General features: G+C 44.0%; 1 protein-coding gene across 16 annotated transcripts in view; it reads right to left on the bottom strand.

Annotated features, from left to right (window-relative positions):
- LOC146816773 (CYFIP-related Rac1 interactor A) overlaps positions 1-27827 on the bottom strand; it is a 300974-nt gene that overhangs the window by 36325 nt on the left and 236822 nt on the right. For all 16 annotated transcript variants that reach the window (XM_085610657.1, XM_085610663.1, XM_085610648.1 and 13 more), the window contains 3 exons: positions 26450-26566; positions 26278-26357; positions 14356-14482 (listed from right to left, as the gene is read on the bottom strand). In XM_085610657.1, the coding sequence (XP_085466783.1) occupies positions 14356-14482; positions 26278-26357; positions 26450-26566 (324 nt within the window). The remainder of the gene's footprint in view (positions 1-14355; positions 14483-26277; positions 26358-26449; positions 26567-27827) is intronic.

The raw sequence follows: 27827 nt of genomic DNA, 5'->3' as shown, positions 1-27827 counted from the left end.
GGAAAGGACAAAGACAGTGCCGGGAAATGCAGAACAAATGTTCCGGGAATGCACACATTGCTCACCAGTGAGAAGTGGAGCGGATGACAGCCAGCCAATGGTCTGCGAGTGCATTTTCATTATTTTTAAGAAGCTAACCCACCACCTTAATTGACAAGAGCGTGCGCGCCACCTGCTGAAAGAGGAGGAGGCAGCAGGGGGAGGGGAGAGAGGAGGGGGCCTGCGCCAGTTTCCCTTGCGGAAGCGAGCTGGAACCATCTGTTAATTACTAACAGATTGTTTCCAAGCTCGCTCCCGCAAGGGAATCGCCAAACGTGCATGCGTTGCTATTGTAAGCAATGCAAAGCGTGCACGTTTTTGGCTGAAAAGGCTAATCGATTTCTAAAGGTCTCTTCCTATGCAGCGCATGTGCGCTGCGTAGGCGAGACCAAACAATGCCACTGCCCCGGGTCTGCCTTAACAGGCTAAACGGTCAGAATAGGGGATTTCAGTTAGAAGAACACCCTTTTAGCAATACAGTTGTGGTCTCTGAGAGGGAAAGAAGGTCAAAAAAGAAAGCTAGATGGAGAGAGAGAGACAGAGAAGAGGGACGGGGGAAAGGACAAACTTGAGTGACAGACTGTACATTAAGGTTCACCCCTCATGCACTAAAACAGTCTAATTTCCTGCAATGAAACGGTTTTATTTTAGATAAGTAATGTGGCATTTGCCAGCATGGTTAGGCATGCAATGGAATCCTAAGAGCGTAGGATTCCAATTCAGGAATGTAATGATGTAGTTCAGAATGTTATCATTTGAGTGGGTGACATTTTACTTGTGCCCGCAGTGGAGGAGCTCCTGTGTACCTCCTCTGCCGCCATGCAGCTCTGTACCTACATTAATTACTCAAGTAAAACTAAACTCGTAATCACTTACAATATTATTGGCGGCGAGTGAACTACATGGCAGGACCTTTTTCACGTGCTGTCGGCCGCCTCCAGGTCATTACAGACATACTTTGAAAGCTTTGCCAGGATGGCCTGATTCAGCCAGCTCTGAGCAATTTCATGTATATGGATCTATTCCTCTCCCATGCTGTGTCGCGCTACTTGGTGTTTATAAAATCTCCCAGATTTCTCTCGCAGTGCATAGACTGCTTTGTGCTCTATACATATTTCCCGAGCCACCATCTTAAGACACCCATGCTGCTGGATCTTCATTTATTACGTCGGCTACCATTTTAAGATGTTTCGATTCTGGTTGGAGTTTTTGAGTTCCATGTCACCTGGCAACGCTGGTGGCCATATTGTTGTGATTTTGCCAGCCCCGACAGACTGGAAGAGAACCTCATCGGAGGTCAGTTGGCTGATTACTAAACAGCATGCACACAACAGTGGTTTCTTGTCTTTATGGGGCCATGTGTTTGGTTTGGATAATGTCAAAGCCCACCTGAGCAGCAAAACCCACGAGAGACTTTCTTCTCCGGTCGTAAAGAAGGCCCGCATGGAGCAAATGACCATGGAGCAATGCACAACTCGTGCACGCCAAAATATTGAAGAGGCTGCGGATATCCCACACAAGTTTGTGAAAGCTCTGTGTGAAGGTGGTGTGCCACTTCACCAGACTGATGGTCCAATTGGAGAGCTGATTAGGCAGCTGTGCCCAGCAGCAAGGACAATGTGCAAATCCAGCCAAATGTACGAAAAATATCTCCCCGAAGTGTTTGAAGCACAGCTTGGAAACATACGTCAAGCTGTAGCATATGTCCCAATTGATGAAACCACAGAGGTGCATGGTGACCCAGCCATGGGAACATTGGTCACATATTACTGTGATGATGAAGAAAAGGGTCGCCGCTCAGCCTTAGTTGACATCACTGTATCTGATGAGTGTAATTCTGCAAAAATTGCCTTAATTGTATACAGTGTGCTTCAAAAGTTTGGCAAATCATGGCATGATCTTGTTGCAATATGTTCTGATTCTGCATCTTATAAGACAAAGGCAGTAACTGATTTGCACGCTGCTCAGGGGATTAATACCATCCATGTAAAAGATCCATGTCACCTTATATATGCTGCTGTTTCCTATGCTCTGTCTCAGCCTGAGAACCGGGACATGTATGATTTTGTTATAAAGGCTGGAGCAGTAGTTAAGAATGCGCGAAACTTAAAACGCATTTATTCTCAAGGAAATGTAGACGGGAGAATGAGATATCCAAGGGCGGTTGTTGTGATCCGATGGTTTAGCTGGTACGAGGGAGCAGTAAGACTTTTGGAAATATGGCACTACTTCCTAGCTTTTGTAAACAATGAAGAAGCCACTGGATCCAAAATTGATCACCTATGTAAATTACTCGGCCCGACAGTGCAAACCACCAATCTTTCTATGTGAAGATGCATTTCATTGTTAAAACTCTTACGGGTATCATCAACATTCAGAAGGAGCTCGAGTCAGAAGAAACACATGCCCACCAAATATATTCAGCCATAGAGGTTGACATGGCTGTGGCATTGGAGCAAGACTATACACAAGACCCAATGATCGCCAGTCTATGGCAAATGTTACCACCCAAAAAAGCAAATCCCTAACAAAAGAGATGATGACTTTTAAAGATGCACTGAAAAACAAGTGGGATGCTGTCCTAGCTCGTAACATAACTGGGCAAATGAGTTACAGCTCTTTTTGGAAACGGGTTACAATCCTGGACCCATTCAAGAAAGTTTAGTTTAGTCAGGATTTCAAGGATTACAAAGATTTATTCATATTGGTTGGAGCTTCTGATGATGTAATGAATGTTGTAGAAGAAGAGTTTAAGAAATATGTAAAGCACCCTATCCCACAAAAAGACATCAGTGCAATGACATACTGGCGTTCTCAGAAGCAAGAATGGCCAACACTGTGTAATCTTTCTTTGAATCTTTTGGCCATTCCGGTATCATCAGCAAATATTGAACGGGTTTTCAGTGGTCTTCACTTCATTAACAAACCAGAAAGAGCCTCAATGTCCTCAAAGTCTCTTGAAATGCACATGTGCTTGTACTACAATGGCAAAGTTTTCAGCTGAATGTATTGTGTTGACCAATAACAACCGGGCGCAGGTGTGCCTTGTCAATGTAAGTAAATGTGGAAAAATACTAGCTGTAGCGTTGCCTTTTGCTTGTGGCAAAAATAAATATGGATAAATACAGAAAAAAAGCCCAAAAAATAAATATGGATAAATACAGACGGAAATGGCAACAAAATAAATACCATAAAACCGGGAGCCCTAATTATGTATTGTATATTGTATGGCCTGTTTTTGTCAGGCTGTCACAGTAAAGTCTTGTTTTGGTACAGTGTGCGACGTGCTAGTGTGTTCACACAGCCCAGACGAGCACCCACCACATGCAGGCCCTCAGGGCGGACTTGGGAGCGGAGGCACTGTGCATCACATCTTTCCATTGAGGCAGAGTTAAACGCTAGCTGCTGACATCTGCTATGGCCTGCAGGTCTCACATTCAAATCATGGCCAAGGCTAATTCCGCCGTCCATCCATCTGAGGGAGGGAAACTGAGTACCATTAAAATGGGCAGCACTTGCACCTGCCATTTACAGAGCTTAGAGATGGCAACGTTACTGTATGAAGCCCAATATATAAAACACGTTCCTTTTTTTACGTAAGCACACCCGACTTTGCAGGATTATCGCTTATCCCCTTCCATCCAGGTTCTTTCGTCTGTTCGGCTGTCTCCTCAATCCGGCCCTGCACTGTTGTTGCAATACGTCATAGAAAGTTCTAGACATGACGAGTACTCCGTGCGTGTAATGCAGTCATGGTGGATCCGTGGTAGCTCCTGTAGAGATAACTCTCTCAGAGATGGTACATTACAATTATAGTGACAACTAGTCCATGGTAGCTGCCCGGCAGTCGTGGAATGTTCCAAACACAGCGCTGTGCATGACCTTCCCTGGTATGTACCACTTGGTGACAGGGACGTCCATGATGGAATGCCATCAAAGTCAATGCTTTCTACAGTCTATCATGCAGTGATGGGGTATTCTACACATAGTGCATGTGTAACGACTACTTGACTTGTGCCATGGGAAGTACATGTTCGCTGCTATGAAGGATGTTTTGAAAATAGTGTCACATATGACGGTTACGTGGTAAATGCCATGCGCTGGCAAGGAGACCCATGGCTGCTGCAAAGTAGGCATAGCACATGGCAGACGTAGTGTTGTGCATCGGGGCTACCTGGCGCACATCACACGAAGTCCATGGTGGCTATCATCAAATACGTTTCCACGTTAGCTGCCGCGCATTGGGTGACAATTCTTGGTGACTGGGGAGTGGCTGGTTTACATTTTGAGGGCCAGACATTTTTATTACACATCAGTTCTATATCCTTGTATTTGTTCCATGCTGGCCCTCTTTTCAGCTTATTGGTTTTAAATGCCTAAAACAGGCTGGGTCTTGTGCAACGTCACTTCCTCCCTTCCCAATGAAGGCCCCTGCTCTCGGAGCGAGATAAATTTAAGAGATGTTTGAACTGAAGTGGCGAGCGCAACACAAGGTGTCATTCATTGCGGAAGTGGGCATTGCCTCCTGCACTTGTTAATGAAGTGAGTGTAACCCGCCAGTTTCAACAAGGGGTGATTGAGGACTGGCCACCCCGATACAACGTAGGCAGCATAGTCAAGATAGCGGAGTTTAGACAACATTCAGGTAGCCACAGATGTGGCCCTGATAGAAAACAAAACTGGAACCTTCATCCGAGGCTACAGTGTGTTTGCCAATGCTTGTTTTATGCGGGTTTAATTTTGTTTAAGCACTGTACCAGAGTAGGTGTATATTTATGAGATCTCCTCATGTATGTCTCGCCATCTGCCATGCTCACTGCCCGTGTGCTTTTCCCCCACATTTCCACCTTTCTCAGTTTGCTCTCCTTCCATTGCTTCTCACCCTTCCTGTTGCTTATCCCCTTATTGCTTCTCCTTATCCCAAACCCCCATGTTGCAGCCACTTGCTCTAGTTCTTCTCACCCGTTCCCCCCTTCGAAATGTGCTTGCCCCGTGTACTCTCGCACTGGTTTGCTTTTTTGCAGCATATAAATCCATCAAGTCATTGGTGTTATTCATAGTATTCAGCTCTCCTGAAGTGGTGGAACACAGTCACCTCTACCCATGCAGAACCGACTCGGCACACGTAATAGGTCTGCAGCTCAGATACCGAGCACATGTGCTGGGAAATGGGCCGTTTCTTTAACACAAATGTGTGGTGTTGTGGATTGTGGCGACGGCAATTTGCCCTGTGATATGTAAATTCTGTGTTGGGCTAAACAACAGTTCTTTTTTAAATTTTCCAAAAGGTCTGCATGTTTGGTGCATGTTTTAAGCTAATCTTTTAAGTGGGAGAGAGATATAAAATATTCTATTACAAATATCCATTCACAAATAAGGCAGTAGTATACAGTATCGTGATACTGAAGGACATCTAAGTCCTTAAGAGCAAGCTCGGTGACCAAAGACGAAATATAATAAATAAACATGTAATTAAATGGATTAATAAATTAATAATTGCTAAAATAATATTCTCACTCAGACCTCAGTTTTAACATTTCTTTGTTTCGTTTATTGTAGTGATGGCCTGAAAAACTCAGCAAACGCACATGAGCCAGGTACCAAAATTGCTGTAATCACTATGTGGTCTAGAAAAGTCTATCAGCCGAGTCACTGCTAAGTAATCTGACGTTTTTGCCAGTTTAGGGAATCAAAGTACAGACTTAATTCATGTGTGCGCAGGGTCACATGATTCGCTCAACTACAAGAGCTAGCGTTCATGGCAAGAGCTGCTGATTGCGAAGTTTACAAGCTATACATTAGAGAGCTCCTCCTCCTGGCTATTGTATGTCCTAAAATAAATGGCACTTTTTGTTATACGTGGCTTCTATTTTACGTGTCGCCTACCAGACAGCAAAAGCTGCCTGTTGGCGCAAAAGACCTAGGTCAGCCCGCCCACTACTTAGCACTAATCATTTTAATGCCACTCTCAGTAATTTGATTTTTATTTGCCAGCTCGTGTGGGTTTTTCCTTCCTCTTCTTGTGTTTTTCTCTTCCCTGGAACATGGATGCATTACAAAATGTCCTTCCACTGCTTGCTTTTCAAGCACTACATTTTTCTTTTGGGTTACGCGCTACATTAGAGTGCATGTGTGTTTAACCTGGCCCTTTTTGCAGGGTTATACCCAAACCTTCTGCTTTACTCCTGTATATTTTCTCACCTGTTTTTGTGGGCTTTAGGACTCTGGGCGTAAAGTGCTAATCAGTGCTAAAGTACACAATGCTCTCTCCTTTAAACATGGTATGATTGCTCTACACCTGTTTGGCATATTTCATTTAATTGTAAGTCCATTGTACAGTGGTATCTCATCTACTAAGGACCTGTAAACTAAATGCTAGAAGTAGCATTTCGAAACCTTTCTCAGGCCTAGGACTCTGCAGTGCCTGTTAGCGCAGTTTGATGCTGCATTGACTTGTCATTTAAAGTTACTTTCCAAGCCTGAAACTCCCCTTTTACTGCATATAGGTCACCCATAAGGTAGGCCCTAGGTAGCCATATGGGCAGGGTGCTGTGCAGGTAAAAGTAAGACATGTGCCTTTATTGTGTGGCATGTCCTGGTAGTGACAAGCACCCCATTTCGTTTTTCACTACATGAGTGCCGCTCCTCTCATAGGTTGGCATTGGGAATTCCCTTCTATACTTGTAAGTAGTAATTTCTGATCTGAAAAGAGTAGTGTTGCCAGTTTTGGAATAGGGGTAATAATTCTGCTTATTGGTGTAGGGGAATCTTTCATTACTATTGCAAAAATGTCACTTTTAGACAGTGGGTATTTCTATGTGCTTCTGTTTCTTTGTGCTCTGGAGCCTGACTCCAATCCACACCTAAGATAGAGTGATAGCTTTCCAAACAGTCATCACACAGGGAGGTTGGGGTGTAACAGAGTTAGCACTGCATACTGAATGGTCTTCCTGGGCTGTGAGAGAGGAAGCGCACTTACATTTTTATAGGCTGTGTACTGCCCCCACACAAAGGGCTTATTTACCCCCTACTGATGTCCGGAGTCAGGGCTGGGGTTGCAAGTGGGTGCTGTGCACTTCTATGGTGTTTTTGAAGTTGTGTATAAATACAGGGGCTCTGACCCCATGTTTTTAGAGACTGCGTGGAATTGTAACCAGATGCTGCTGGCTCTACAGACCGCACCTTGCCAGAAGGAACTGCAAAGGTGTCAGGAAGAACCACCATTGTACTCCCTTGTTTGTTGGCCTGCTGGGCTGCAAGACAGACTGCCTCTTTGTATCGAGGACCCTGTGTGCTAGCCCGCTGCCTACACTCCTGCTTGGGTGCCCACAGGGATCTCCCAAAGCATTTTGGCTTGCCCACTGTTCTTTGCGAATTCAGGACCGTTAAAGTTTGCACCTGAGCACCTCTGCTGTGAGGCTGTTAGCTGTGCGCGCTAATTATTGGCTGGGCTTGATGGTTCCTGGCTGTGGAACCCACAATGGATAGGCGCTTTGTCTCCTTCAGCGCGAAGTGATCGCTTATGCCTGGCAAGGCCATCGTTGTGTGCAGTACGGACCCGCCCCCAGCTTAGGGGACTGCAACAGGCAATCTGAAGAAGTGCAGCACCACCCATCCCACTAGAGAACAGGCCGGCTGTCTAGAAATCCCCTGTTGGCCTCTCCTTTTGCACGAGGAAGTTGTTGTGCTGGAGAAGCAGCTGATCGGCGTGAGCACTTCAACGATGCTGGGATCGTCCTACAGCACTTCGGGACTGTGTCCCTGCACAACTCTCTTCTCGGCAGCCAGGTATTGCCTCATTGGAGCGGTGCGCAACCAGCTCCATGGCTGTGGGAAGTTGAGGGCTTTTCTCCAGTCTACAGTCCCTGCGCAGTGGGGCAGGGTTTTGGCGGCTACACCACGCGGTCAGCTGCCTTGGATCATTCCACATGCGAGTGTGTGTGCCCTCCTAGGGTAGCATACCTTTGGAGGGCATTCATGACTCAGCTAGCAGAACGGGAAAGAATTATCGCCAGAGTTCTCGTTCCTGCAGAGTCATTCAGTTATCATACTCAACGTTGTAGATGGGCAGATGGCCCTGCATCTTACCGTACTCAACAGTGTAGATAGGATGCCAGGCCTTTTGCCTATGTTTGGGGAACAGCTTACCCCATAACATGTAATACAAGCGCAGGTGCGCAATATCTATATGTTGATTACAGTTGTGGGTGGTAGTTGGTGATCCCTGTGCCCAATTCATCACATGTGGCATTCTAAGCTCTGAGATTAATGTAGGTCGATTTTATGCCTCATACTGGTCAGGATAACGAGTACTATTTCAGGGGGTATCTAATAAGGACAGTATTGGTTTCTTTTGTGCTGTGTACAGTATAACAGACGTTCTTTGATTGCACACGTTGTGATGTTTATGGCCATTACCTAGTTGGCAAAGTAATCACTGTTTTATGATGTTGTTGACATATATAATATACTTTAAATTTATACAATATTGTGTGGAGTTGCTTTTGTGGTGTAGTTGCTGTGTCATTGGTGCGTATGTGTCGTGCAAGCGCTTTACATTAACACATTGCCTCTGGGATAAGCCTGACTGCTCGTGCCAAGCTACCAAGGGGTTGAGCAGGGTTTATCTTGGGTGGCTAACTCCCTTACCCTAACTAGAGTGGTAGGTTCTGCATTGCTTAGGTGCATACCCCAGCCAACCAGAAACCCCATTTCAAAGAATGTGTGTTCCAATTTTCTTCCTCCATCTACTTCTCTCCCTCTGCACTTTGTGTTGATATTTGTTGCCTGTGTGGTTCTCATCAACCATTCAATGTAGCACGTGCCCCGATGTACTTCTGCAACCACACTGCTTTTGCACCCGTTTGGTTCTCAACAACCTATTTCACGTTGATGTCTCTCCTGTTTCTTCTCCCAACTCCATTCTATGTTGCTCCATTCCTAGCACTCTGTTGCTTCACACCACTTGAACCCATTCACATTGCTTTTTTCCTTCCATGCCCTCCATGTCGTTTACCTTGCCACACCCATGATAATGCTTTCTCCAACCACATCCTTTGTGATGTTTTCCGCACCCACATCCTTTGTGATGCCCCCCCCCCACACTTGAGTGCTTTTTATTACCGATCCAGCCTTTATGGGTCTTTTAGCCATGCTTCACAGCATTGCGAATGCAGTATAGCATGGCTAGAAACATTAGGAAAGCCATTAGGGCTCAAATGCGAGACCTATTGGCTTTGCCAAAGCTTGTTTTTTTTTTTTTTTACACAACAGGTTGTCGCCAAGCAATAGCGCAGATGTGGCGCCTGCAGGCTCAACCTACAAACAGACTAGCACTAAGCTTTCTACAAACACACAAAAATTAGAGCTCATATACTACACATTTTTCTCAAATCCTTGTTCTTTTCTTCCAAGGTCTTTCAAAGGATAATAAAGAGTTGACCATTTTCTGGCAATATAACACAATGGTTACTTACCAGTAGTAGTAGATTTGCAGCTTGAAGAGTTTGCTGGATACACATTCTATCCATTTCCTGCCATCTAGTGGGTTGGTCCGAATTTTCTCGGTTTCCTTTTTTGTTTGTTGTGGGTGTTGACCACCATTTGGTGCTAGGTCCATCCCTTCTGTGACGTCAGAAGGCACCCCGGAAGTTCCTGTGCGTGGTACCCATCATCGGATTCTTTTTTGTCCTTTCCCTTGTAAATAAGGGTAGGTCTTCACTTTTCTTGTTTTAAGTCTTTCTTTTTCCTTTTACCAGATTTCTTCTCCCACCTGTTTGCTTTCCTCATCTCTGGGGAGGTGGGTGGTTCGCATGTGAATTCAGAAAAATGTTCTAACTGCAAAACTACTCCTACTGGTAAGTAACCATTTAGTTTTGCAGCATGAATTATTTTCTGGATTCACATGCTGTGCAGTAGATTAGATTATGTAGCGGTTTCCCCTTCCCTGGGATGGTTAGGGTGAGATGTGGAAAACTTTGTGAACAGGTGTTGATGTACTTTTGTCCCACCTGAGTTTCCTTGGTCATCTACATATCCACACAATAATGCTGGGTAAAGGTGTGTGGAGATGCCCATGTTGCGGCTGCACATAGAGGGTCTATTGGCACTTTGGCCATAAATGATAGGGTTGCCCTTTTTTCCTTGTCGAGTGAGCTATTGGTCAAGAGTTAAATGTTTTTACCGCTGAGGAATAGCATACCTGAATTGCTTCTACAATCCAATGTGCAATTTTCCCCTTTGTCACAGGTGCACCTTTGTTGGACGTAGAATAAGAGACAAACACTAGATTCCCTTTACGAAACTGTTTTGACTCCTTTAGATAGTATAGTAAGGTTCTGCTTACATCCAGGGTATGAAGGCTTCTTGCTAGTTGTGTTTGTGGGTTTTCTCAAGAAAATTGGTAGCTGGATGCTTTGAATTATGTGGAATTTGCTTACCACCTTGGGTAGGAACAGAGAGTTGGTCCTTAGGCTAATCTTGTCCTTGTGGATTTGCATGTATGAATCCTCAATATTTAATGCTTGTAGTTCACTTACTCTCCGTAGTGATGTTACTGCAATTAAAAAAGCATGCTTTATTGTGATAGATCGGAGTTCTGCCTTGTGCATGGGTTAGAACGGTTCTGTCATCAGCTGTGTTAGAACTGTGTTTAAGCTCCACATAAGGGCTGGAGCCTTCCTTGGAGGTGCAATTCTTTTGGAACCTTCTAGGAACCTTTTGATGACTGGTGATGTAAAAAAAACTTTTACATGATGCTGCCGCGGTGTAAGCTACAATTGCTGCCAACTGCACCTTGAGGCCTGGGTAGTTGTTTTTACTATCTGGGAAGTGGGTAAGATAAAATATCATTGTTGCCTGTGTAGATATTGAATTTAGGGTATTGCTCTCCGTACGCCATATGAGGCACTGTTTCTAATTGGCTGCGTAGCACTGTGTTGTGGTTGGTTTCCAAGCCTCCTTTAGTATCTCCATTATTCTTTGTGGTAAGCTAAAATGTCCATGCTATAAGTACTCAGGCGCCAGGCTGCTAGGCTGACTGTTGCTGGTTCCAGGTGAAATATCTTACACCTCTGCATTGTCAGAAGGTCCTTTTCTGACTTCAATTTGATCATCTGCCCCCTAGACAGTTTGAGAAGGCTTGACTACCAGGTTTGTACCTTTTGTATTAGAGAGATTGGAGAAAAAGAGTATGCAAATGCCCCTGACCAGTTTAGCGACAGGGCACTCCCCTTTGAAAGGTGGTGTTGAAACCTGGAGGTGAAGAATTGGCATTTTCTGTTCTCTGCTGTTGCAAATAGTTCTATACTTGGTGTCCCACAGAGGTTGAAGACCTTTTGCAGACTCCTTTATTACCCATTCATGTGAACTGCTTTCCTGTCTGATGAGCTGATCTGCTTTTGTGCTGTCCTTTCCTTGGCAGGTAAATTGTCTGCAGACTGATTCTCCTTGGTATAGCCCATTGCCATATATCCTGAGCTAGTTTGCTTAAGGTAAATTATTTTGTTCCTCCCCATTTTTTGAGGTAAAACGTTGTCTTGTCCATTTGGATCAATACAGACTTACCTGCAATGTGGGCTTGGAATGCTTTCAGTGTCTGCAACTCAGCTTCATCTCTAGGAAGTTGATATGTTTTATGGAATCTGTCTCATTCCACTGACCCCATATTTTTCAGTTTCCTGAGTTCACTTCCTAGCCCCTGTGGGATGCATCTGTTGTGATGGTCACTGATAGAGCTGGTGATTGGAATGGTCTGCCTAGTGTTATGCCCACCATTGTATCTCCTTCTGTACCCTCTGTTACAACCACTAGATCCTTTCAACTCCCTGTGGTTTGTGACCAACTGTTGCAAAGCCATTCCTGTAGAGGGTGCATGTGTAAACGAGCACGGGTAATGAGGGGGGATGCACGATGCCATCATGCCCGTTAGTTTCGTAATTGTCCTCACTGTCAGAGACTGTCCCTTCTGGTAAAGGTGAGTTTGCTCTTTGATTGCCTGTATCCTCCTTTGGTTCAGGTATGCCGGTGTCATTCTGGTGTTCATGATCTTGCTCGTAGGAAGACATTTTCCTGTTCTGGTTTGGCTGAGGATTTTATGTAGTTTATGGAGAAACCTAATCCTTGTAGCATTGTGATCACCTGCTGAATGTGTGTGTGACATCTTTGTTTTGAATCTGCCTTCACCAACCAGCCTTCTAGATAGGGATAGATGTGGATTCTCCTCCTTCTTAGGGATGTTGTTACTGCTGCTAAGCACTTTGGGAAAACCCTTGGTGCTGATTTTATTTCAAAAGGCAAAAGCTTGAATGGGTAGTGTATCTCCTCATGGATTAACCCGAAGTATCTCTTGTGTTCCTTGATTACCAGGGGGCGTGCAGATAGGCGTCCTTTACTTCTATTGTTGCCATGTAGTCCCCTTCTCGCAGCTGCAGGATTACTTCTTGTACGGTTGTCATTTTGAAGTGCTGCATTCAAATACATTGCGAGGAATCTTCAAGACAATTGTCAAGCTGCAAGAATGCGAAGATGAGGTCCCAAGACTCTGGTAGGGACCACCTGAAGTTCCATGCTGGGGCAGGGAAGACTATGGGAGGGATGACCGCTTGAGGCATCCATGAAGGCTTTGTTTACTGGGATATGAAAGAGGGAGGTGTGTTCTGTGTTTTGTATCTATGCTGCCACTGCAGCTAGATTGCATACCATATAGAAGTATAGGGGAGTCTGGACAGTTGTAGTCTGAGAAGATACAAATAGTGTGCTCAACACTGGGTTTAGGTCCAGGTGATTGGAGATGCAATAGTGGGCAAAATGCTTCAATTTTGCTGGAGGATCAAGTAACTGAATTCTAAGACCGAGGGTGCCAGTTTGCTACATTGAGCTGCCTGGGTGGCTGATCTTGCTTTAGGCATGTGTGAGAAAGTCTGGCCTCTTGGGGCGCTTGGTCTGGGGGCTGATGGACAGCTCGAGGAGTGTGGAGTACAACATCTATCTGGCCCATGTGGAGCCACCAGAATGAGTGTTAGAGATGGTTGCCTCATCTTCCTTCCTTACCTCATAAGCAAAAGATGGGAGAGGCAGAAGAGCGTAGGCAAATATCCCGGACCAGTTCATGCACAGTGCATTGCCCATGGACTTGGTGGACTGAGTTAGGGAATTTTGCATTTTCGGAGTGGCAAACAGGTCTATCTGTTGGGTGTCCCAGCACTGGAAGTAAGGGAGTAGGACTTGTGGGTGGAATTCCAAGTTAAGGATTTGTTGATGCACCCTTCTGAGTAGGTCTGCCAGGGGGTATTCACTCTCGGAAGGCACTCCACCAGAAGGTGCCAGTTCTCACTCGCTAGCTCATATCGAGGGGGAGAACACTTGCCATCCAGTGCCAGTTCTCCTTCGCTAGCTCAGAGAGAGGGGGACAACGCGTGCCTCCCTGCATCTGAAGGCAAAACATGGTGGTCATGTCTGTCTTGATAAGGACTACTTTGCCCAAATTGACTTGAAGAAAGGCCCTGAGAGCGATGTGTATGGCCAGCAGCTCGAGATGTGCCACACCCGGGGAAGGGGTAAAAGGGGGGGAACCACACCTCCTGTATTGTCTCATGTCTATAAATGAGACTAAAACCAAATTTAGGTATAGTTGATCATACGGACACTGATCCAGTTTTTTTAGGTTTCGCTCAGAGTGGCACAGCATGAACAATTTAACATGAACATCCGAAATTAGGCCAGATTTCAAACGGCTGAAGGATATTAAGCAAAGATTTTAAACCAAAATAATATTCTATACAGGGCAACAAAGTTCTAACAGCAAGATGAAACCTGTATACAAGGAACACAGTGGCAAGCGTGCAGAAGTAGTTGATATATGTAATGCAAATCAAATGTGAGAATAGCAATGCTTCTGTTTAATTTGAAGAAACCATGCCTTCGACCCACTGAAACAGTCAATTAATAAATATTGGTTTGTTTAGATATACTGCTCTATACTACAGTTTTCTGCTTCTAAGTACTGCACACAACAAGTAATGCTACTGATGTTTGGATTGTGGTGGTGAAAGATAAAGATAACAGGTTTTCCAACTCTAGCATAACAGCCGACAGATCAACACAATACAGATATTTAATTGCATAAATGACCATCAAGTCCACATTACGTCTTTTGAACTGGTTTTTCCTCATTATTCATGGCGCTGGTTGAGTCCACTGAGCACAAGTCAAACATGCCTCGAGAGAAGCCTGCTGGCAACAATCTCTAATGACAAACGCATGAAACAAAAACCCTTAAAACATGCAAAAAAGGTGTCAAGAGTAATAGTATCTTACATCCATCTTGGAAGTCTTACAGAAGGCTCCAACAGGATGCACGTGGTCATAGAGAATAATGACCCCAACCATTACTCTCATACAGAACATAAGGGTCTCTTCACTGGTGAATCTACTTCTGTATTCCCTACAAAAAGAAGACGTATTTATTTGTTAACAAAAAATGTTTAAAGAGAAATGCATACATACAGTGTTAACATATTACGGTAATCACCCCAAATGAAACATTCAGCATTAATTTATTGACCTACTTTGATGTTTTATGGCATTAACATAATGTTTGCTAATAACTTTGAGGGCATACCTGAGAGTGTTTGATGATGGGAATATGTAGGTTACAATCTCCTGCATGTTCTAGCTAATGTAATTCAGGTATTTACTTGGCTATTACAAGCATTTTGCAGAGTGTGTGCTGTTATGGATTGGCGGATGTAAAATGCTTCTGGTGCAATATATGAAAACACTAAGATATATATTTAATCTCAAGTGAGGGCAAGGTGACACAGTGGCATTAAAATAAATGCAATCAATATGTAATTACACGATTTACTGCCAACTACCGGAAACATTTAAGTGAGCTTATTTGTACAAACAGGACAGAAGAAACTACATGTTGCAAACACTAGAGTAAGAAAACCTAAATATAAAACACAAAATAAAGTTTGTGCGTTTCTCCAGCCCTGGAGTTTTAAGGATCTAATGTAATCTCTATGTTGACTAAAATGGTAGAATCATCTCAGATGGTTTGACTTGTCAAAGCATCATGTTTACTCTTAGTGGAGACATTTAACGTGACCACTTCAGTTGCAACCTGGATGAATCAAGAAACTAAATATTCTTTATGCACTGGACTCTGGCAAGAGTAATCCCTCTCATACTTAGAAAAGTTAATATTCTGACAAAGATATGTTCTTACAAAAGAAAAGTAGGACAACACCAAAGAGTAAAATAAGGGCGTTTGAAGTGCAAACATTGAGTATCCGAAAGTAGAACTTTATGATACATATATATAGTGCGTATTACGTAGGGACATTATAAAAAGTCACAACAACTCATCTAGACTCAAAAGCTCTGGAGTACACATCCAGCTTGCTCTGCAGTAATGGTTATGTTAGAGATTTTTATGGGTTTATATTTTTGTGCATGTGGATTATTCAATTAAATATACACATTTACATTTCTTGTCTGATATAATATGACTGGTTTTTAACACATTTCCTATGACATGTAGAAGTGTGCTTTTCTAATGTATATTAATTAGTTATGGCACATTTATGTGTAAATCACCATCTTGTCTAGGATGGAAGTTGTTTCCATCACTTCCCCCCCTGCACATCTTCAACCAACAAGTTTTGCAGAACAAACTCAAGCTAAAATGTGCTGATTATAATACAGCTCAGATGGTCCCCACCCAGGCCCTACATGGCTGGAAGACCACTTCTTCTGTGAGACGATTAGGACTAGGATAACCAATATTTTACTGATAACACGGATACGGCATCCTTCCCCCAGGTGGAATGGGACTCCTTTAAGGTGGTGATGCGTGAATACTGCATAGCGGAATCGATCGGGGTTCGACACTCACTATTCGGCGGCGTTGAAACTGCTGAGGAACTCTTCAGAGATGTGGCAACCCGGCGTCTGTGCCGCCCGGAGCTCCAGCCCGACCTCTTGGCGGCCAGAGCTGTGGCAGCACAGGGAGAACGATTACGATGCTTTGACTACAAGCAGTACATTGACAAGTTACACGCCGAGTGAGATAAACCCGGTTCACTATTGGCGTGGATGGCTAACCCAGATAAAGGCGGCTCGACAATAGAGAAATTAGAAGATGAGGATGGCGTTAGAATATATATTCGCAGGAGGGGATAAATAACATTCACGGGTTTCTATTCGACATTGTATACTAGCTCTCCGATATGCAACCTGGAAGGAATGCGGGCATCTATTGCCTTTGCTGCGGATTACGGCTGATGAAGCGGAAAACCTCGGGGAAGACATCACTTCGCAGGAGATTGCCGCTGCCCTTAAGCATAAGGTGCGCAACAAAACCCCAGGCATGTGGCGTACCTTGTGGAGCTGATGCCTCGGCTGGTGGCCCTGTATGCAGGAGCCAAGGAGGCTGGCCTTTGGCAGGACACTACCAGAGAAGCCGTAATAGTCCCAATTTGAAACCATGTAAACGTACACATGGCAGGTTGCCCTACCGCTTGTTGTCGATGCTTAATATCGACTACAAAAGCCCGAGTAAGATTTTGACCACCCGCCTTTTGCCAGTGATGACTAAAATGATTCACATACAGCAGGCAGGATTTATCCTGGACCACGACACGGCGGGCAATATTCGGCGATTACTAGCCATTATACAGGCAGGACAGACTGATCAGGGTGATGCATAGATCTCCGCGGTGGACATAGAAAAAGCATTTGATAGCCTGGAGTGGGGCTACTTGTAAGTTATTGCATGTTTGGGACTGGGCGGTGGATTCAGCGAATGAACCCGGTTACTTTACGCTAGACCTACTGCTAGAGTGCGCACGCGGAGGACTATTTCGGGGAGATGGGTAGTGGAACGGGGAACCAGTCAGGGATGCCCTCTCTCCCACTGCTCTTCCCTATTGCTAAGGAGCCATTGGCGACTGTGGCCAGGTCTGGACAATCTTATAGGAGGTTGAGCAAAAGGTCGTATTGAGCATCAAATTGTGCTGTACGCTGACGATTTGCTACTCTTCCTGAATGATGGGAAGGAAGATCTAAGGGAAGCCTGCTCTCTACTAAAGGAGTTTGGTTCCTTCTCTGGACGGAAGGTGAGGTGGCTGGATTCAAGTGAGTTTAAAGTACAAGCTAGGTGCTGGCGCCGAGGGTTACAGAAAATGAGAGTTAGAACTCCTTATTCCCCTGAATTACCGCTAAACATGCGGACATCGCTTCCACATGGGGGCAATTGGAGGGATCTGGATGTCTGGGTTGAGGCTGGGGTGACAAAGATGGGTGATCATTACAGGGATACAGAATTACTCCCCTTTGAGGAATTTTATGAGGAATTTGACCTACCTCGTGGGCAGTTCTTACTCCCTAGAGCACTCATGACAACAATACGCAAGCACTGGCGCATGGGGACTGTTGAGCCCCCATCGCAGCAGAGCTGCTATTACATGGCTCTTTCTGCGGGCACTGTGAAAGCAGTCTCTTGCCTCTATCGAGCACTGAATGCGGACCAGCAATGCCCATTGGAGAAGATACGTTCTCAGTGATCTGGACACCCCTATCACAATAAAGGACTGGGACAACATATTAGCTAGAGCGCCTAAAGTTTCCAGAAATGCACGCTTCAAACTCATTATGTCCTGCGTAGGTCCTACCTGACCCCGGAGCACATAGGCAGACATTTTCAGATAGCTGATAAGGGCACACATGCTTCATATGTTTTGGGCATGTCCGAGACTCCATGAGCTTTGGGAAGGTATTCTGCAAGCAGTCGCTGATACCATCTAGAGGGAGATTCCACGTACCCTGGAAAACTGTTTACTGGGGTGGTTTCCACACACATCTAAGACTAAAGTAACAAGCTGAATTCAAGACCTGGCATTTGTCCTTGCTAAACGCGAGATTGCGCGAAATTGGGAGTCACTAGGGGCGCGGGGGGGGTGTCCCTCCCTACATGTCTGGAGGAGGGAAATTCTGAAGTGGGCAGGTTGTGAGGTGTGAATATTGCTGCTGAAGGCCAAGAGAGGACTTGGGAACATAGATGTGGCTGAGCCTAGGAAGCGCTGGTGAAGGGCCTTGCCAGCTCTGAACAAGACACGTCTCAGAGATAGCATCCACCCCCTTGAGAGCAAACTCCCTTGCTAGTAAGACCTGATATGTACCTGTTTTAAAGCCCAGCATGCGTATACGTTTCTCTGTGCCTGCCCAACCCTTTTCACACATAAGGGAGATATGCAGATAACACCGCAAAATAAGCTCGCGCATACTATATGGTACTGACTCATGGGGGAAGGGAAGGAAAAAGTTATCAGTTTGATTTTAAGCTTGTACCACTACCATGCCTGTATATTATCAATGCATAATGAAATGTCTGAGGAATTGACCTATATGGCTTCACTGTATTGACGTGCTACAGAGTAAATAAAACTAATAAAGGAAAATGCTACTTACCCAGTATGCATCTGTTCTTGGCATATAGAGCTGTAGAGTCATATGCCTAAGCATAGATCGCCTTCTAGTGGTGGGTCCGGATGTTTGCACTTTGTTTTCCTTCGAAGAAGTCTTTGTAGTCACGAGGTTGGTGACTCCTCCTTTAGGTGATAGTGCGCATGGGCATCAAATCCATCCCCAGATTGTTTTGCCATAAAGGGTGATGATGGAGTTAGTAAGAGTAGTAACATGATGTCCATGTATAGTGTATCTCAGTAAGATAATACTGTAACAGATTAAGGTACCTGAGGAGGCGGGTGGGCGCATATGATTCTACAGCTCTATATGCCAAGAACAGATGCATACTGGGTAAGTAGCATTTTACGTTTGAGGCATATGAGCTGTAAATCATATGCTTTAGCACAGACTATACAGCAGTTAATTCCCAAGCGGTGGCTAACCTGTAGCTGTTGCAGTGGTTTGAAATAGTGTTCATAAGACTCCCTGACCCACACTAGCTTGCGGTCTTGCTAACACATCTACACAATAGTGCTTTGTGAATGTGTTTGGTGTAGACCATGTTACAGCCCTGCAGATGTATTCTAAGAGTATATTCCCTAAGAATGCTATAGAAGCCCCCAGTTTGCGTGTAGAGTGCACCCTAGGGGGAATTGTAATGTGCGCTTAGCTTTAATGTAGCATATTTTAATGCACCTTACTATCCACCGTGCAATGCCTGCTTTTGATATTACGTTGCCTTTATGCGGTGGTGCAAAAGCAACAAAAAGTTGTTTCGTTTTCCTAAAAGGTTTAGTTCTTTCAATGCAATATAGTATGGCTCTTTTTACATCTAATTTGTGAAGAGCCCGCTCTGCCTCTGAATCTGGTAGAGGGAAGAACACAGGTAACAACAGATTGGTTGATACGAAAGGCAGAAACGACTTTTGGTAAAAATTTGGGATTAGTCCTAAGAACCACTTTGTTTTGGTGTATTTGTAAAAATGGTTCTTGTATAGTTAGGGCCTGGAGCTCACCCACTCGTCTAAGAGATGTGATGGCTATAATGAAGGCCACTTTCCAGGTGAGAAACTGTAGTTCACATTTGTGCAATGGTTCAAATGGTGGTCCCATGAGTCTTGTAAGGACTATATTAAGGTTGCACACTGGAGAGGGTGGAAGTCTAGGAGGAATGATTCTTTGGAGTCCTTCCATAAATGCTTTGATAGCCGGTGCACGAAACAAAGACAAGTGCTGTCTGTTTTGTAGGTAAGCGGCTGTAGCAGCACGGTGTAAGCGTATAGATGTATATGCTAGGTTGGAACATTGTAGGTGTAAAAGATAACTGATGATGTTTTGGAGTGAAGCATCTAATGGATTGATTTGATTGTCTGTACAGTAAATAACAAATTGTTTCCACTTTGCTGCATAGCATGCTCTTGTGGTAGGGCATCTAGCTTCTTCAATGAAGTTCATGCAGTCTGGCGGAAGATTAAGGTAGCCAAACTCTAGGATTTCAGGTGCCAGATCGCAAGGTTGAGATGACTGGGATCTGGATGTCTTATCTCTCCATGGTTCTGAGTAAGAAGCCTGGGGGACAGGTGTGGTTTTTTGTGAGGAACTACTGACAGTTCCAACAGGGTTGTGAACCAGGGTTGTTGAGCCCACGTGGGAGCAACTAGGATCAGTGTCAGGAAATGTGGTTTGAGCTTGCTAATGGAATTAGCGGGACAGGGGGAAAAGCGTAAGCAAATCTGCGTTACCAATTCATCCATAGCGCATTGCCTTTGGACAATGGGTGTGGATACCTGGACGCAAAGCTTGGGCATTTTGCATTGAGGTGTGTGGTGAACAGATCTATTTCTGGGTAGCGCCACATCTGAAAGAATGGGATGAGAACTTGAGGATGGAGTTCCAATTTGTGTATCCGTTGTCTTTGACAACTGAGCAGATCTGCAATCTGGTTGTTTACTCCTGGGAGGTGTTCTGCAAGGAGTTACATTTTTTGAGGCATGGCCCATTTCCAGATGCTTTGAGCTAGTTGTGAAAGCTGAAGAGAGTGTGTCCCTCCTTGTGTTTGTATATAGTATATTGCTGTCATGTTGTCTGTATGAACTAAGACAGCTTTGCCTACTAGATGCAATTGAAAGGCTTTCATTGCTAGAAAAAATTGCTAGTAGTTCCAGATGGTTTATGTGGAGTTGTTTTTGGTGTACAGTCCACATTCCCTGAATGGCATATTTTTGACGATGAGCTCCCCAACCAGTGAGCGATGCATCTGCTATCAGCACTATCTGTGGAAACGGGTCGACGAATAGCCGCCCCTTGGAATAGTTTTGTATATTCCACCACTGCAGAGAGCAATGGGTGCGGCCGTCTACAAACACTAGATCGGTCAACTGACCTTGAGCCTGGTTCCACTGACATGCTAAACATTCTTGTAGGGGACACATTTGTAGTCTTGCATAAGGAACAATTAGGATGCAAGAAGCCATCATTCCGATCCATTGCATAAACACTCGGGCTGGTAGTGAGTGTTGAGGCTGAAATTGTGATATTAGATTTTGCATGTTGCGTATCCTAACAGGGTTGGGGTATGCTAGAGCTTTGCAAGTGTCTATTGTAGCTCCTAGATAAACTTGCATTTTGGATGGCTGGAGGTGAGACTTGGTGAGGTTTACAGTGAACCCCAAGTCGTAAAGCAGTTGAACTGTCTTGTGAGTGAGGCGTAGGCAGCTGTGTCGCGAACAGGCTTTTACTAGCCAGTCGTCGAGGTAAAGGAAGACGTGAATGTGTTGTCTTAAATGAGCTGCGACTACTGCTAGACAATTGGTGAAGACTCTGGGTGCTGTAGTTACCTCGAATGGGAGAACTTTGGATTGGTAATGTTGTCGGTCCTCCACGAACCTGAGATATTTCCTGTGAGCCGGGTGAATGGGAATATGTAAGTAGGCGTACTTTAAATCCAGAGTGGATAGAAAGTCGCCATGCTTAAGTAGTGGGAGCACCTGTTGGGGGGGTGACCATGTGGAAGTGGTCTGACAATGTAAAGATTTAGCTGTCTGAGGTCTAGTATAGGCCTGAGAGAGCCGTCCTTTTTTCGAATTAAGAAATACAGGAAGTATACTCGGGTCCCTTGATGATGTAATGGGACTGGTTCTATTGCATGTTTTTCTAAGAGGGATGGAACTTCTTGTTTTAAAAGGGTGAGATGTTCTGATGACATTACACCTGCTCGTGAAAGAATAGTTGGTGGAGTGCTGGTAAGTTCCGGAAGGAACGGTACTGGATAATTTGTAGTACCCACTTGTCTGAGGTGATTGAATTCCAGACAGGTAGGAATTGTGAGAGACGTCCTCTGACAGGAGTGGAATAACAGCGGGGTAGTGGAGGGAAGTCACCGTTTGTTGGCAGGGGAAGTGTGGGTGGAGTAACCTCTGCCTCTTCCCTTATTATTATTTCCTCTGTAGCTTCCTCGAAAATAATCTCTGGAAGAGGGGGATTGGTTGTTACCCTTGTAGGAGGAGAAGGGATTTTCTGTAGAAACTGTTTTTGAGCCACCCCTTTAAAAGTAGCGGCGAAAGGAACCTCTGCTAGTAGGCAATTGTAAAGCCCCCATAGACTTTGTGGTTTCTGTGTCTTTTTTAATCTTTTCCAGCGCAGTATCTACAGCTGGTCCGAAAAGATGCTCCTTATCAAAAGGCTGATTAAGTATGGAGGACTGTACCTCCTGCTTGAACCCAGAGATTCTAATCCAAGCGTGTCTACGCAATAGGACACTAGTATTGCACTAGGATTGCTGTGTCTGTTGCGTCTAGTGCACATTTAATGTAAGTGTAAGTGATGAGCTTACCTTCCTGAATGAGGTCATAAGCTTTTGTTTTGTACTCATCTGGTAGATGTCGCATGAGATTTTTTAACTCATCATAATGAGCCCTATCAGAGTGCTAGCAGAGCCTGAGCGTTGGCAATACGCCAATGATTCGCAGCTTGTGAAGCCACTCTTTTTGCCTGAGGCATCAATGAGTTTGGACTCCTTGTAAGGAGGGGGCCCTCACCTGTGGTTTGGGAGTTAGCTCTCTTGCGGGCGCTGGGCACTACAAGAGAGTCTAAAGGCAACTGACCTTTTATGTAAGCCGGATCTGTAGGAGCGGGCTTTTATTTTTTGTCTACTCTAGGTGTGAGTATTCTTGCTCTGACAGGGTCTTTAAATACCTCATCCATGTGCTTTAACATGCCCTTGAGCATTGGTAAAGTGCGAGTAGACCTTTGTAAGTGAGTTAGTGTCTCAAAGAGGAAATCCTCTTCTAGAGGTTCTTTATGTAGTTCCACCCCGTGGTATTGAGCAGCCCTGTTAATAAGTTGCACATAGCCAATGTTGTCATCAGGTGGGGAGGCTCTGGAGGGAAACAGGTCGGGGTCGTTGTCTTGATCTGGTTCCCTATGATAATTTTCCCAAGGGTCAGTGTCATGTGGCATGTCGTGATCCTGTACAACATCCAGCTGTATATTCCCATCCCCATAATCTTCGTCCTGTGGGTCAGGTGAAAGTGGTGGTGAATTTGATGGTGTAATATCAAGTTAGGTTGTGGAGGAGGTGGAATGTAAGGAGGAGAAGGGTTAGTGCCCATGTCCTTTTTCTTGAGAGGGATAGGGCAGTCCTCTGAGATCCAGCTTTCGTTTTTAGGAAGTGGCATGGATGTGTCCCGTTTGAGGGTTATTGACCAGTTTCTTTTGTTTCGGATCCAAAGGTGGTTCATCGGACCGAGGAACGGAGTGTCCTTTTCTTTATGCGCCGATTTCGGCGTCGAAGATTTTGGCTCAGAGTCTTTAGGCCTCTAATGTTTTGGGTCGGAATGCGTGGTCTTGGCATGTTTCGTCTCGGAACCCTTAGTTGTGCCCGGTTTTGGCTCCGAGCTTTTCGGCGCGGAGTGTTTCGGTGTGGAGGGTTTCTGCTCAGAAGTTTAGTGTGGATGATTTTGGCTCCGAGGTTTTAGGTGTCGAAGGTGCCTTTGGTTCCAGTGGTGTAGAGACCGGCAGATGCTTTGACTTATGTTTCGATGCCGAAGGTGTTGGTTCGGCACCGGAAGGGGGCGGTTCGAGCCCGAGCCAGAAGGCTTGTTTTTATGTTTTGTAGTCGAGCTGGAGGGCGGGGCATCGGAAACTTTGCCTCATGGTACGTTGACCTATAGTGATGGTCTGTTCTTCCATGTCGGCGTCAGCTTCGGACACTGAGACCAGTTCTTAGTCCTGGGCTTCTTCAGCTGGACGATGAAAACCAGAATCTTCTCCAAAGATGTCTGGGACGGAGCCAGTGTCGTGTTGCATCTCGTGGCGTCGAGGCCGACGATCATGAAGAGTCTTTTTCGATCGAAACGATCGATAGGCGTCACAGTCCTTTTCGTTGTGTTCCGGGGATAAGCAGAGGTTGCTTGCTGACCTCGTGCAAGTCGGTGCGTGGAAATTTAACACGACACCCGGAACATAGTTTAAATGGAGTCTGTTCCATCGACTGCTAGCGTGGTCAGCACGGGTAGGCCCGACGGCCCGCCTCGAGTTTCCCGATCGAAGGTTTTTCACAGTTGGAACGATGCGCGTCGAATGGGGAACCGCGATCAATAGACAATACCGTTGAGGTTAGAGGATTGCAATTCAAGGGGGTTTGAAAACGATACTGAACCGGAGCGATATCGAACCAGAGCGCAACAATACACATCCGAACCCGATAGCGGAAAAAAACAATCTGGGGATGGAGTCGATGCCCATGCGCACTATCACCTAAAGGAGGAGTCACCTACCTCGTGACTACAAAGACTTCTTCGAAGGAAAAGAAAGTGCAAACATCCGGACCAACCACTAGGTGGCGATCTATGCTAAATCATATTATCTACAGCTCATATGCCTTGAACATCTATTTACAAAAAATTTAAAAAACGGTAAAATGTGCTGAGTTATTCTTCAATGATTACATTATTGGTCTGTTCTTGATGAACCTTACCCAGTTCAGCTATAACGTACAACACACATTATTTCTTTCCGCTGGTTAAGTAAAATCTATTCATTCCCATAACACTTTATTGTTGATGCAACATTTTTTGTTCTAGCCTCTCCAGATGACATTAGCATAGAGGAGACTGGATATGATTCATGACATGGGATAGTGGTGCTTATGTGTTACTGAAGAAATTTAACATTTGTTCACTCCACGATTAATATGCAGAAACGTTACTTTAGTATTGAAAAATAATGTATAAAAATCCCTGTATTATGGGGGGTGAGTCAGATTTTTAGGAGCTTTCCAGAATTCTGTTTATCACTTGATTGTGCTGCCCACTTGGACGTAGATTTTTTCGCCCTGAGTTTTACTTACTTACATCTGAGATCCTTCAAGGTATGGACTCTGTACCACTCACTTTTTAATTTTGTTAATAACCCCTTTAACTTTTCACTAATCTAGAACTCAGTTACTGAATGGGCCCCAATCAATTTCAAATTGAATGTATTTTTTATATCTTGTATTTCTATGGGTTTTGGAGTAATGGGAAGTTCCTTAACGCAGGGACACATCGACTCATGAAATTGAGGTTTAACACCATTTCACTCCATTAAATATGGGAACACTATTCAAGGTAAAACTTTTGGGGGCGTCTTGATTTTGTGTACAGTGATTTTGCTACCACGGTGACCTTTACAGTGGAAGGTGTTTCAGAGTTTTGTTAATTTAACTCAGTTTGCGCTCAACTGGTTTAACTTTGAATAGAGGTACATTTGCAAATCCCTTGTTCTAAGAACACATATATCCTTACTACAGAGGTATTTAACGCTCTGCAAGACTCAGCCTACCAACACAGCAGTAAAATCTGAATGAGGGTGAAATTCTTCTATTGGCTACAGGTGCATTTAAGTGAGTTAAATAGTCAAGCTTGTGATTCCCTGCAAATACTTGGAGGGAAAGTACATACATTTGCTGCTTATAAACAATAATACGTTTACAGCGGTGTCTTAAAAAAACATAAGAAACGATTATATGCACCATTTAAAGTACTTGAAATTCATTATTTCACAGGAGACTTGAAGCCAATACCCTAGGCCTATTTGTGGCCATCAATCAAATTACCTACGTAGCAGAAGGCAAGAGCTAAGATCTGAGTGCTTTGGAGAGCGGATCCTGGGGATTACACACTGAAATAGCCATAACATTTGGCTGTATTGTTCGATTTTTTTTTTAAACCAGATCCTTTTTTGCAACGCTCCTATTTTACAACAAGCATCAATTAATTTTACTACCAAAGGGCCTTGCACTAACTACAAGTATTTTCTCTTTTTACCACTCTGTTTAAGTGCATTGAACCTTCTCATTTCTGCCCAAAAAAAGTATTAATCAAGTTGAGAATTTAAGGCTGAGAGAACGGGTCCATTAAAGTGTAGTTTCCCGGGACCAGTGGATAAAACTATGGCAGTTCAACTTTATTTTTAGTAACAATTTATTTATTACAAAATATTGCAGAACCAAAACTGAAAAAATATATATGACACTATTAAGAAATCATATAATGCTGTAAACAATTCACTCCATGAAAGAATAAACAAACATCTTCAATAAAAGGTTAAACCTATTAACCCCTTCAGTGCCCGCCTCTTTCCCCGCCCAGTGCCGGCCGTTGCATTAGCGGGCGGGGTCTATGACGAGCTGGACTCGTCATGGGCACAGCGCCACCGCGGCCCATGACGAGTCCAGCTCGTCATGGGCACTGAAGGGGTTAACTAAACTTATTTCTGTTTACTTACGGCGTTTCCAACATGACTTTACAGACGCTGGCCATGGTACTAAGACAATCTGTTGTATTCTCAATAGGTAAAGTTTTGTTCTGAAACACACAAGAGGCATGGGCATTACAAAATACAACTGGTGATGAAAATAGACAGTATTTCTCTGTTTATCCTTCTTGCTAATACTCACTTCAGACACAAAGCTTGTTGTGGCGTTAGAAAGTGTCTTAAGCATTGGAGTAGCTTCTGCATAGAACAAGGACATTCGATTGGCCATTTCGTTATTTACTTCATTTTCTATGTCTAGCTGCATGACCAAGACAAAAGAAACGAACATAAACAAAATACTCAAAATCAGAATAGAATACTTAAGCATTTTTTTTAAAACCAAGTTTTTTATTGTACTTTGCAACAATGCACTTTCAATACTCTATTCTTTGAACAGTGTGATATGCATTCATGTGCTGTAATCAATAATTATTCAAAGAATAAACGTTTATTCATAAAGGCAAAATAGAACCGCTATCACCAAACAGCATTAAACATTTTTAACGTCTTGAAGAGTAAAATAAATGGGGGGTACTATGATTATGTCTACACCATACAGCCCCTTCTCAACGTTGTATCAAATAATTGTATCTTATAATCTCATCACAAAGGAAGAATCTGTAGACCTAAACAATTTACTTGTCTATTATTCAGCTCTGCTCATAGCTTCAAATGTGTACTCTGCCACCTTTTGGCTGGACATAAAACCCCAATTGTAATAATTAGAACTGGACTATGTTAGTCAGCCAACATAATGACACTCACAGGGGCTCTTTATATCAGATCGAAAGCAGAGCCAGCCACAGAGAGTGGCAAAGCACTTCGAAAGCCACTCCTAAGCTCTTAAAAAGGTTGAGTGCAATGTGTCTGTATTATTAGATAATACTAATCTATAAAAGATGCTACAGGTAAACTGGTCTGTGGTATATATGTTCAACAAATTCACATTTGTACAAATCATCACATCATATACAACTAGCAGCGAGGCAAAGGAAAAATGACGTGCTTGAGGTTATGTGTTGGGAGAAGATCTGTAGAAATAGCTAATAGAAGTGTAATATTACAATTTTAGCGATCAAAATACAACAGATCAAGAATGCTGTAACCTTGCTATTCAGTAGCCAGAGCATGCAGGGGACATGCTGCTCTTACTTTGGTCAATAAAATAAGACCAGCAGCAACAATGACTGATTGATGTGAAAATAAAAATAACAATAACTTGGCCCTAAATGTGGGATCTGTCATACTTATAATGGATATTTTATTGATGAAAGAAGCAACGCGTTAACCTTGTGAACACATGTAAAAGTTACCATGAATATCCCCATATTAATGATTATGTCACCTATGCAAAGGCTTAAATTTAACATGCATAAGGTTGTATAAAATCACTTAAATGAAAGAGATGCAAACGTCAAAAGAGAATTTATGCAAAATGAATTCTCAACGGAAACACAGTCATTAGCATCAGAGCGCTTCGTTATCCAACTCAAGCCAGCAACAGGACGAGAACCAGTGAC

The sequence above is a fragment of the Triturus cristatus genome, chromosome 6 (genome assembly GCF_964204655.1).
Source record: "Triturus cristatus chromosome 6, aTriCri1.1, whole genome shotgun sequence".
Lineage (NCBI taxonomy): Eukaryota > Metazoa > Chordata > Amphibia > Caudata > Salamandridae > Triturus > Triturus cristatus.
The sequence above is the reverse complement of the archived record's forward strand: the minus strand, read 5'-3'. Positions and strand labels throughout refer to the sequence as shown.